The 13,515-nt window shown below is 27.6% G+C and overlaps 1 protein-coding gene across 1 annotated transcript in view; it reads right to left on the reverse strand.

Moving 5' to 3' along the window:
* Positions 1 to 2,281: 2,281 nt before the first annotated feature.
* Positions 2,282 to 13,515, reverse strand: part of LOC113376931 (dual 3',5'-cyclic-AMP and -GMP phosphodiesterase 11) — an 86,044-nt gene continuing 74,810 nt past the window's right edge. Inside the window, exons 7-20 of the mRNA XM_026617044.1 lie at positions 13,251 to 13,420; positions 12,636 to 12,786; positions 10,513 to 10,761; positions 9,379 to 9,489; positions 9,041 to 9,138; positions 8,824 to 8,887; positions 6,831 to 7,166; positions 6,240 to 6,326; positions 5,152 to 5,319; positions 4,969 to 5,078; positions 4,538 to 4,726; positions 3,316 to 3,535; positions 3,159 to 3,242; positions 2,282 to 2,434 (exon numbers count right to left, since the gene is read on the reverse strand). Coding sequence (XP_026472829.1) covers positions 2,291 to 2,434; positions 3,159 to 3,242; positions 3,316 to 3,535; positions 4,538 to 4,726; positions 4,969 to 5,078; positions 5,152 to 5,319; positions 6,240 to 6,326; positions 6,831 to 7,166; positions 8,824 to 8,887; positions 9,041 to 9,138; positions 9,379 to 9,489; positions 10,513 to 10,761; positions 12,636 to 12,786; positions 13,251 to 13,420 — 2,181 coding nt within the window. The 3' untranslated portion in view covers positions 2,282 to 2,290. The remainder of the gene's footprint in view (positions 2,435 to 3,158; positions 3,243 to 3,315; positions 3,536 to 4,537; positions 4,727 to 4,968; positions 5,079 to 5,151; positions 5,320 to 6,239; positions 6,327 to 6,830; positions 7,167 to 8,823; positions 8,888 to 9,040; positions 9,139 to 9,378; positions 9,490 to 10,512; positions 10,762 to 12,635; positions 12,787 to 13,250; positions 13,421 to 13,515) is intronic.

Genomic DNA, 13,515 nt, shown 5'->3' on the forward strand with positions numbered 1-13,515 from the left:
CTAGTTACACTTATTTATCGAGAAATTAAGTTTCAAATATGGACCATACCCCCTACGCAAAAGTCACGTCCACAAATAATCTGCTGATAGTAAATCTGCTGCTAACTATATACATGTTTTTAGTTACTGCTAAATTATGAATCATAGAAATCAATTATAGCTGAAAATCAACTTAGCTTTTTAACTAGTTGATTAGAATCCGATAACTGTGTCTTTTTGTTCACGATAAATGGACATTTAATTCACACTGTTTTTAAGAATTAAACTATTTTACAATATATTATTTCAAAATTTGGTAATGATTTAATTATTTAGACATAAAGTAGGTAGCAGTTATCAACATGCTTGAATATTTGCTAAATAAAATGTCTAAATTGTGAACAATTTTTTCTAGTATTGGTCACAAAGAATAAAATATTTTTTTATAAAAAAATCTTATTTTGCATCAATGTAAGCATTGTGAGTAAAAGTGAAAAATATATTATCATTTATGTATCTGAATAATAAATATATTATATATTCACTATAAAATAATTATGAATATCCTAAACTTTTCATATTTGATGAAAATTTTGTCTTTTTTTTCAGTTTTGACACATTCTGTTATAACCCACACATTTATGTTTCTCAACATCAGAAATACATGAATCATTACATTGAGCATTGGGGAAACATATGTTGAATAACTATTTCACAAAAGATTATAATTATTAATAAAGCATATTTCTTAAGTTGGTGTTGTAATTGTCTGGTATCAGTTCTAAAATTACATTTTATTTTTAAAAAATACCATAAAAGTGGATATTTTACTTTTATAGTCCTACAAACATAAATTAATGAAATAAAAGCTTAGTAATCTTGTCAATAAATTTCTTTAATTAATATCATTATAAAAAAAATCATACTTTTTGCGACGTCAAACAATTTAAACTCATTAGTCAAAAATTTTAGTTATGATACAATTAAATTTGATTGTTTCAATCATGTACTAACATTAAAAAAAGTTCTAATTCATTTGAATCTAGGTTATAAAATAATGCAAGAATACTAATACCATTATTATTCTATTATGTTTATAAAACTAGTTTTATAAAATCACTCTATAAATATATCAATAATAAAATATATATTTTAAAAACAATTTGCTCTTAAACAACACCTTACTTGAAATCTATGTCATTAGATCATTAAAAATTTTGAAATAACTTTAAGAACACATATAATATCACAATAACAAAACATAACATATAATATATTATATATAAAGCACACTACACTCTAGTCATTTGAATCTAGGTTATAAAATAATGCAAGAATACTAATACCAATATTATCTATTATGTTTATAAAACTAGTTTTATAAAATCACTCTATAAATATATCAATAATAAATATATATTTTAAAAACAATTTGCTCTTAACAACCTTACTTCACTTGAAATCTATGTCATTAGAAATCATTAAAAATTTTGAAATAACTTTAAGAACATATAATATCACAATAACAAAACATAACATATAAAATATATTATATATAAAGCACACTACACTCTAGCAATAATTATTTAATTAGTTTCTAAACACACATAGAGACTGACAGGACAAATGTAATAAACTAAAGCTATTTCACACAAAATATACTTCTACAGGAATATTTATTTTAATATTCGACAGTTTTTGGTTCCAAAATTAAAGAAAGTATTTTTAACACTTTCATGTTATGTATTACTTTATTGAGAATTTTTCTCAGAATTTTAACAAGTTCGATAAGCTAAATATTGAATAATTCATTAATCAACGCAAACAATAAATAATAAATAATAAGCATCAATTGCACTGCTTGCCGAAATAAAATGAATTATATATTGTCATTATTACTGGTCCAAAGTATCATGAAAGTCAAATTCAGTACAACATGATACGATAGAAAATATTATAAATATTAAGGAGTGATTTTGTTCATATTGATTTTAGTTTTATCATTTTCTGTAGTTTTTTTTTAGTTTTGTGTGATAGTAGCTCAGTATTCACACAATTATATTATTTACAATATATTTGATAAATACTAGCAAAGGCCTCAATAATTATAAACTATACTTACATTTTTATAATCACCATAAAAAAACCTTCATTGATTTAACTCAATTTAAGGCATTTAGATAAAGGTCATTTCATGAGGCACTTAATTACATTTCTATATATGTGAAAATGTGAACATATGTACACATAAACATATATATATATATATATATATATATATTATTTATATTTTTCTAACTAATTACTACATTTATAAACTATTTGTTTCAATTTCAGCATCTTCATCAGAGTTACTCTCTTTATTATTCTGTGAAGCTAGTTCCAGCCAATGCTTCTTGTTAGCCAATACGCCTTCGACAAGAGGTTCCAATTTGTTTGATAAAGTAGCAAAAGCCTACATATATTTTATAAAAAATTATGTAAGTACATATAAAACATATAATCATCATCGAGAATGCTAATATTAAATTATTAATCAGTAATTATTAGTAGTTCCGATAATTAATTAATCGTTTAATTTTTTTTTTAAAGTTATATGGCTATGTTCCAAAATTTTTACTGACTTCAAGAAAAATTATTTTTGAAATCTGTGTACTATATTTAGCATGTACAGGACATATACTACACATACAAACTATGTAATAAATATAGTATGTATATAGATTTTTATAATACACTATTCTATAAGAAAACTATATCTTTTATGTCAAAACCGGTATGGCAGCTTAATAAAAAAATGAATATGATTTAAAATAATAAATAATATTTATAAACATTGTAACTAAATAAAAACAATAAAAATCAATTTTATAAAATTTTATAACTTTATTTATGTGAAAGGCACTTTTAACCCGCCTTAGAATGTAGTTGCAATTTTATTATCAAGTAAATGCAAAGTTTCAACTTAAAGTTATACTACAAGGTGGAAATGCGAGACTGGCCCGACCGAACCGGGACGTATGGTCACTTTATATTCCATCATGCATAAAAACTTAAAGAATTATGTATTTATTTGTATATAATGTTGAAAACAGATATGTTATGATTAAAATTATAAAAAAGCATTTTAACATTAACAAAGACATATTATAAAAAACAAATTTAAAATTGAATATTACCTCATAAATTGGTATACAGATTGAGTCAATAAATCCAACTTGCATCATTGGAAGTTCATCCTCTTTTTCCCTATTCATTAAATCCTAAAATAAAAGTTACATTACTTCCTCAATAGTATACTCCCAAATACATCTCATAAATAATTTAATCACTAACAATAGGTGTGATGTTTAATTTATCTCGTTCAATGTCACCCTGTTGGAAGAACTCATTGCTAACCAATTCAGCTACTCGCTTCTCAATTTCCCAGGGCTTTGTAATTGCAGCTAAGTCGCACACTGTCATGCTCATGGCCCGAAGCAAAGACCGGGGCTCATCCTGAGACCAGTCACAGATAGAGCTGTTATGAACAGCATGCAAGAAAGGACCCCGTTTCCTGCAAAACAGAATTAAACTCACTACAAGTTTTTGACACAGTTTACTTTAAGAACTCTAAATAATAATAAACTAGCTGGTATTGGTATTTTGCCTTGAGGCAAGTTACATGAACTCCCGATACGTGTAATTAATCAACTTAATCAATAAAAAATAAATTAATTTATGGGTTATTAAAATTATTCCGAGTGAATTTATTACACATAATTGAAAAGCAAACGAACGCGTTAACTCTGAAAAGCAAATTTTAAAATATCTATAATTTTTATAATTGAACCAGTTTCCGTTGGACTTTAATGGTTTAGTATGTTCATTACGACCAAGTTCTCTATCATTATGCCAAGTAAATCGTCTAATTTTAATTTTAACAAACATAAAAAAATCTACTCATTTTCTCAAACTTTGATAAATATTTAAAATTAAACTACTTGTCGTAACGCCGTAATATTTTGATAAGTTGTATAAGACCATGATATATATCATCAAAAAAAGTTTCATAAAAATCGGCTCAATTTTTTTTTTCAACAACGAATTACAAGGAAACGGCTCGGTAGATTTTCACCACAAACTAATCAGCATCAATCCCATCTAATATCTTTCAAACAGTTTTTGATTTTTTAAAATCGATTCGGTAGTATGAGCTTAAATGTGGACGAAAAGTTTAACACTTTTTTCCAAATTTCAAAGGAATGGCTCGGACAATCGTCGCACAAAACTGACAAGCGATAGTCCTCATTGAGACACATCAAATGGTTTTTAAATTTCTGAAAACGGTCCAGCCGTTTTTGAGAAAACCTCGATTTACAGCAAAAAATCTGTTCACAGACACACACACATACTTTTTTCAAATTTGGTCTTATTGGATTTAGAATGGCTTGAAATGTCGAGAAGACATAAAATTAACGAATCGGATTTTTTGAGGAAAACATAAAATTCTCCTTCGAGAAGTTAATAAGGTATAAATATACAAAATATTAAAATAAATATATCTATTTTTTTATACCTGAAATAAACAGCAAGATCCGTGGATAATATTGCATCTTCCAATACATGAATAACTCTGGAATAATCATCTGGTGAGAGATTAGATAACAGCTGATTGCCATCACTGTTCAAGATCATTAGACACTGATCAAAATGATGATGTTCCATTGTTGATGTGGAATATAGCTGAGCAAGTGGAGAGGACGCTCTAAATATGTAGAAATCAGATAATAGTCTATTCTTAAATGGATTTAATTTAATAGTCTATGACAAAGTAATAAAAACAATTCTATTCAATAGATTTACTCCAGCAATATTAAGAAAAGATATATTTATTAACAGCAATCATCAACAACCAAAGACATTTTCTTTTTATCTAAGTACTTTAATTAAGACGTTTTCTCTGCAATGTGTGTGATATATAAAAAAGTGTATTTTAATAAAACTTACTTTATTTGAAAAGAATTGTTTGTCCCTCGATGATCTAAGTCATGACATAAACATGCTATTATCAAACCCAGACACTCAATGTCGCCAAATATTTTCCACCATTGAGTGGCCTATTAAAAATACATAAATTCATTTTGAAAACAGTTACAAATCAAATATAAAGATTAGTTTTATTATTCTCACCGTTAATATGGCAAACATCATCTGAGCTACATTGAAAGCGTGCCGCCAATTGTGATAGGTGACATTGCGATAATTCTTCTTGACACTGAGCAACCACCTGCACAAAACCTCATAGTCTATGTGAAATCGTTCCACAAAATCCAAGTCTAGAAACATTCTTAGGCAAGCCTATTCAATAAAAATAAACCGAGATGAACTATTTACAAACATGTTGTGTAATAATTATTATTATTTAAATTATAATACAAGCATAATAAATTTTTAAAGAGTATTATTAATTTATGAGAAAAATTATAAATTTATAATAATAATACAAATTTAGTATAAATTTGTAGCATAGTGTTAATTTCTAATTATAGAAATATGTTTTCTAGTTTTTTTTTCAAAAACTTGTCATCTGTCCCTTCTTACCCCATAGCTATGGGGCAAACAGATCCAATGTTTTATTTTTAATTTTTAAGGAATTACGGGAAATAACAGAAACAATATTCAACCAATACAAAATATAAATTTCATGGTCACATTTTTGACAAAGATAATACTGTATATAACCTTGATCAAATATTTCATTAGAAATTATTTATCAGAAAAGTTGGAATAGCTATTGATTTAATTTATTTCTTGTAAAATTATTTTGTTTTAACTGAATTTATATTTTGATTCACTATATTTTATTGTTTACGTTTTTGCCAGAGTAAAGGTTCAGTCGATCCTCTTTAGCCCACCCACATATAAGCTTATCGATGTTATATAAAAACACCGGTTGAATCTAACTTAAAAAAACAATTGTATAAAATAATTAAATAACATATACTTAAAAATCATATTAAGGTCTCACAAACTAAATAATAGTGCTCACAACCAAAAAATCTACTATAACAAAAGGAAATCCTTTTGGTATACATTTTCAAACATGGCCGTTTAACTCCTGATGACAAAGTTGCCTGATTTAGGGCAATAGCTGATTACACATCTTTTTTCATGTACTTTCAAATATTGTTGTTAAAAAAATTGCTTTGTTTACTAACTTTACTTAGTTTTTATCTGTAAACCTTTAAGCCTTATATCATAATTATTTATTAACTTACTTTAAGTGTATCATCATCATCCATGTTGATATCATCAAACTTAAAATCATGTAGTTGAAAATGTGCTGCTGAAGGAACCCGTAAACTCTGTAATTGAGAATGCATATACAAAGTTGAATTTTTAATCATTATGTTAATTCAGCTTATATGGGCAAGTAAGATAATGTAAAAAATAGTTCCTACATCTTAATAAATTCTTATAGAAAATTAAGCCAAAAAGTATATAAGCTAAATCATAAATTTTATGAAATTCTGAATCATTTTATTCATCAAATTTGTTGTAAAATTGTTACGACTAGCAATTATACACATTTTTCTGAGCAAACATCCTTTATCAAATTTGCAAGATTTATAACATTTTATTAGGATAACTTAACATACAGCAGTTTTTGAGAAATAACAAAGGTAGACAATATAATTTTTTGATTTCTAATTTCCTGATGAATGATCATGCACATTAAAAATAAATTTATATAATTTCAAAACGACGACACACATTCGCAGTTAAAAAAGTATATACAACATTTCTCCATAAACTTCTTGATAAATTATTTAGTAAGAACTCCGACAAAGCCATTTAACTTGTCTTACCCTAAGTTTCTGTGCGTCATCCAGACTCGCAGAGGCATGGTAACTTAAAATTTCCAGTGTTACTGACTGCTTTGCGATAGCTACCACTGCTCTTTCATACATATGTGTGTTATGTATACCCATCCCACAGAAAATGGCAAACGCTTCAACAAAATTCTCATCGTTTTTCGTAAATGCCAAATCATTGAACTTATTTATAAGTTGTATGACACCAATAATTTGTCCTAAAGAATTCTTTATGGCCATACATAGAATGGATTTGTGCCGAAACGTCGTACCCTCATCGGCACTTGGGTCAAATCTGGGATCATCATATGCATTTGGTATATTCACAGTCTAAAAAGAAAATAGTTATAATATATTTATAAATTATAATTTAGTATATTCACTTGAATATATAATAATATATTCAAGTATTGAATATATAATATACAAATACATATTAGAATGAGTTAAATTTTTTGGCAGTTGGTGCACTTTGTAATTCTGTTTCTATGGGTTATTTAAAGAAACTTTGCCGGAGAAATCACAGCTAGCAAAAAATTTCGAACAAACCAAATATTCAATCACAATGACAAAGAAACTCAAAACGTGCATGTATAGAGTGAAGCCCAATTTTCTATATTTTTATTTAATCTTATAATTAAACCATTATAAGTTATAGTCTTATAACATTTTGAGGAGTTTGTTTTGACTCTCAACTCATACGAATTATCGCGATGTGTCTCTACACCTTTTAACGGCCCTATATAATTTAACCCACCATAAATATAAACAGTCAACCCTCCAATAACGCAGCACTCCGGAAACTTACGCGGAGCCAAAATTGCGACATCTGATAACACGGTACTCTCTATAATATGGTTGTCGTATAAAAGCCCATCACTACCTGAAACTGATGGGCTTTAACAGATTACCAAAACATATTAATGATTCTAGTAACTAGATATTGTAAAAGGTATTAATGTAAGTTTTAAAATCAATACTTTTAACATTTATATAATATGTTTTATATACATATGCCAGTTTATATCATAACTGTGTTCGACATCGGTTTTAGTAGCATCAGAGTTCTTTTGTAGAATATTAGTCTTTCTAAAAAAAACATACAGCATTTTTTGCTGGCAAATTGGTTTTTAGTTTAGCTTTTAATTTCATTTATCATCCTATCCTTATAAAAACTTTTGAATTCAACCAAAGTAATTAATATTATTTATCATATTTTTATTAACGTTTCATTCAATAATAAAAACTTCATCTCAATAAAAACAATTTCTATTTTATCATATCTTTTGATTTGTACTCTGAATTCAACCAAAATAATTAATATTATTTATCATATTTTTATAAACGTTTCATTCAATAATAAAAACTTTATGTCAATAAAAACAATTTATAATTTATCATATCTTTTGATTTGTACTCTGAATTTCTTCTGAGCACGGTTCCCAATTCCCATGCAACTAAAAATTAACATAGATTGAAAGTTAAAATCGAGTTTCTTAAAGCACAAATTCCATATAACACAGTATTCACTTACGGCGGTTAGTGAATGAACGGGTTGACTGTATTATATATATATATGGAAATTTTCGAATTTTATTGCTCCCAGGGGCTTAAATGCTTGCAAATTGATAAAAATAAATTCTCTAAAAGTTTTAATTCTCGTAATATTAACGTTTAGATTGTACGCAATTCAATCAAAGCTTCGTATGGAAATAGCATGGATTTTTTTTTTAAATTTTAAAGATGTGTTAAACTGAACGACAAATGAACTAAAAGTGACAATTCATGTCATCTTATATTGAAAATTCGACGCTCTACAAAACAGGTTTTTTCGAGTGTTGATTGAGACTTATTACTGATAACACAACACAATAAAAAAATATATGTTTTGTCTTATAAAAACAAAATTAACCATAAATAGAATTGAATCCCGTTTGGATGTTTCAATAATATTATCATGTTTAATAAATTGCTATGATCTACATACCTCACCTGTTGTAGCCACTTGACCAGTGACGCCAATATTTATAGGAAACCTCGACTCATAAGGACTGCAATTACAAAAAATCAATGGTTTAAAATAATTCTCATATTTCATGTCAACTATATATAGTATATAAATATATATTATATATTATAGTATAATAATACTAAATGAATTTATTGCACTTAAAACTTATTATTATATAAGAAAAAATAGTCACCTTGTTCGAACATCTGATTCGTCAGCGTTCACGTCATTTGCTTCGAAGTCAAAAACTCGTGAAAAGCTTCCTTTAGAAGCTTCGTGCAGTAATAATACCTATACATAAATAAATTTTGATTTTAATTAATAAAATAAATTCGCCACAAGCAAATTCAGATATTAGTAGAAATTATCAAACTATGTTAAAATCGTAAAAGTGGGATCTTTTAAATAAATATTTACTGCTAAAAATTAGGTATCTAAAAATGTTTATTATAACTTGATAAAAAAATATATTAGGGAAATATGAAATTGCAATAAAATATAATATCATAAAAATATTATTTTTATTTTTACCTGCACTCTTTGGCATTGGATTAAACTTTGTATATGTGTTAATATTCGTAGAACCATATGTTCAATTGTGCTCTGCTCTTCGAATATCATTCTAGCTAAATCTAAAAGAACCTGAAAAAAATATTGGTTATAAAAAAACTAGTTGTAAGTGTTATTTTGCTTTAAAGCAAGTTACATGAACTTTCCTTATTGAAATGTGTAAATAATCTACTTAATCAATTAAATCAAATAAATTTATTTATGAGTGATTTATAAGTATTCCGAGTGGATTTATTTCACATTATTGAAAATCGAGCACGTGCCTCCAACTCAGGAGTATTTTATAAAAGCAAATGCTCAAAATTCAATAAATTTTTATAATTGGACTAGTTTCCGTATGATTATAATGGTTTAGTAAGTTTTTAAGACCAGGCCATACCAAGTAAAATGTCTAAATTTAACAAACGTCAAAAAGACGCTGCTATAATTTTTTTCAAATTTTGATGAATTTTTCAAATTGAACGACTTGTCGTAGGGCCGTAACATTTTTACGGTCTCTAAGACCATAATATCTAACGTCAAAAAGTTTGATAAAAATCGACAAAAATATTTTTTCACCCGGTAATTTCAAGAAAACGGCCCGGCCCATCTTTTCGATACAACCAGCACGATACCACCCAAACAATAACTTCTCCTTCAAGAAGTTAAATAACTAGGTTATATGGAAGAATCAAGAAAAAAACTTTATGGACTATAATAATTCCAAGTTATTTAAATCAGCGTTAATGTTTTTGCTTTAAATTTCAAACCTTCTAATATAATAATTTTGGCTTTAAAAAATGTAGATGTATTAGTGTAGACAAGTTTTCGGAAAAACGTATCAACTGGTTTGGATAGTTCAAAAAACATTCGGTTAAAAAAATAACTTTGGTAATCTTAACCTTAATGAAAGAAAAATGCACAAAAGGCGATTACGGAACCAGAAATGTGGATTTTCCATACCCACACATAATTTTTTCATTGACTTTCATTATAGTGTATAATTTCATTTTAATAATAATACATAATAATTTTAATAATAATACATTTTAGGTTTCCTATAAATATATTATTTTTTAAAACACTAATAGTTACTTTCAATAGAAAGAATCTAACCTGGTTTCTTCTCACTTCTAATTGGCTATTTTCATAAAGTTGAGCATTTCGCATGGCTATGCCGCAAAATTGCAAATAGGCTGCAAAAACCTTTTCATCCGATTCCGTGAAAGATTGTTCTGGTCCCAGTTTATTTATAACTTGCGCCACACCCAAAACCTCACCTGAAGCATCTTTGATCGGCATGCAGAGCAAAGATCTCGTCCTGTATCCGGTCTGCAGATCTATGTCGCGATTAAAACGATCATCCTGGGACAGAAATCATATTGATTATAAATTCCGAAATAAGTTGCAAACTAGGTATAAATAAAATTATGCCTTGAGGCAAGTTACATGAACTTCCAGACATGTGTAGATAACCGACTTATGCAATAAGAAATTAATATATTAATTCATGGGTGATTTATAAGAGTCGCAGTAGTGCCTTATTGTGAGAAACTATTGTAAATGATTTAATTTGAAACAAAATCCAATTTCCAAGCATGTTAGTTATTTTAGACAAATAGCTTATATATTACACATTATGAAAAAACGAACACACGTCTAGTACATACACGGAGTATTTTCTAAACGCGCAAACGATTAATTTATTTTATATAATTTAATTTATTTATTTTTTATAATTGAACCACTACTACTTGTCGTAGGCTTCTAATATTTCCCTACGTTCATTAACACACCAGAAACTCTATCGCGATATAAAGTTTCAATGAATTCGCCAAGAAAACTTTTTAACAATCAATTACGAAGAAACGATACGACTGATCTTTTCCAAAAATCAAGCACGATTTCCAAATGATATCTTCCGAATTTTCAAAATCGTATCATAATTTTTTAGGATAATGTGAACAAAAATGTTTTCACTTTTCTTTAATTACGAAGGAACGACCTGCGCGGAAGCTGGGGGTTTACCTAAGAGGATGGCGGCTTGTGAGGTCTACGATTTTATGGTCGATCGTCGAAGATTTGTATGAAAGTACACAGGCGCCTAAATTTTGTGTAACTTTTATTAGTATTTAGTATCGATCAACGACTCGTGGTTTAATAAGCCATATGAAATACGTTTTAAACACGTGTCATATATAAATAAATATAATTATTTATGTTTCCATGTTTACAAACGATTACATATGAGACACCCCGCATGCAATGACTTGTTATCGATTATCCTACTTTCAATTCATATCCGGACGTCAGAACTTCAACTATTAACATGATGGATGAGGTAAAATATAAATAGCAAACTCTCTCAGCATGAGGTTTTATAGAATCGATAATAGTAATAACTATGCAACGAGTATTATCTTTTGTATATACAAATACAAAATCTGCGCACAGAAATAACTTGCGGAAATGTCATCTATTTAAAACTTTTAATTATACGGTAATATTGCAAACTAAATGATGCAATACGTTGAAACTGAAATAGAACTGATGGATGGCATTTTTTACTTGATATTTTAATACGAAGAGGGAATATCATATATGCTAACACATTAGCAAGCAAAATTTTTTTGAAAATTGAAAATATTACTGATTAATAATGCTATATAATACTGATTAATCAGGCTAAATAAGCTCGGTACCTGCACAATTTAGAGAGAATTAAATAATTATACATACTAAATTAACAAATTTTCTAGGCTACACCAAGGTAAACTATCTTTCTGAAAAAAAGCAAGATTTATAATATTTCGAATAATTCTACTAATTATCTATATCTAATTCTACTAATTATCCGTATCTGGGTTACACCAAGGTGTAACTATCTTTTCAGGTAAAAGCAAGATTTATAATATTTCTAAACCAGTAATTGATATTATTTTTCGTCGCCTATAAATAATTCTACTAATGGTCCAATTGCAGATCAAATTGAGACATAATTAGAGATTAGATTTTTATTATCACATGATGCAACTAGATACCAATTGTACTACGAAATAATCTTACATGGACTACTTATTGCAAATAAATTGAACTAGAGTCTAGAATAGAATATGTTATTATTGATATTATGTTCGTAAAGAACGTTTAAATTAAATGTTACAAGCTGCAAATAATAAACTTAAGTAGCTCTACAACAAGTTTCAGAAATAATGATGACAATAATAATTGATGATTACCTTATATGCATCCGGAATATTCACTGGCTCGCCACTTTCAGCGACGTGGCCTATGATACCTGTTCCCCACTCAACCCGAATTTCTTCATGTTTTTCCATTTCTGGAAGTGTCGATCGGGAACACACGTCGAATAATTTAGACACCAAACATCTGAAAAATTATGATACCTATTAGCTTTTACATTTCTGGATGAAAAACAATCGTCACATTTATCGCGATCGTAGCTAAAGATGAAACGAGCTTGGTTAACATACTGAACTTTTCAGGATCAGATCCTGACAACAACGCACTACCTAATCATTAACCTATATAATATGCGAGCACTTACGTAAATTACTTGTATGTAAAAAAGATTTAGTAAATAAATACAAATTTGGAATATAACATAGATATTAAGTATATAAGGTAACAATTGTGTAGATTTAGTTACAGATGAAGAGCAGATGTGTTGAAGATTAAAGAAATAAGTGTAAAATAATAAATTGACATTAAACTCTTTACAAGAACAAAATATTTCTTCTTTATTCCGAAAATCGTAATAAGTTATCCTACATTTAATTATTAATTTTCGAAAACAATGAATAATAATAAGACTGCTAAACTAGATAACTTACTTTCTACCAGGAAGAGTGCAATTCGTTCTATTAGTTGTTGCCAATGTTTGCGTTTTGCAACCTTGAACCAAAAAGAGGGAACCACGGTCAGCTCGTAATAGTGTCGATACATTTTGTAAAATCTTATGACATAATGATCGCACATCTAAATCATCACATATGTCTTTTACCTGAAAACATAATGTTAAAAAATTAATATAATAAGTAAAATTGATAAGATCAATATAAACATGCGAGTTCAGAATATTCATAGTAATTTTATTTA

This window comes from Ctenocephalides felis, unplaced genomic scaffold (genome assembly GCF_003426905.1).
Source record: "Ctenocephalides felis isolate EL2017-DRISC unplaced genomic scaffold, ASM342690v1 CF-g0.4_SCAFFOLD_01886, whole genome shotgun sequence".
Taxonomy (NCBI): Eukaryota; Metazoa; Arthropoda; class Insecta; order Siphonaptera; family Pulicidae; genus Ctenocephalides; species Ctenocephalides felis.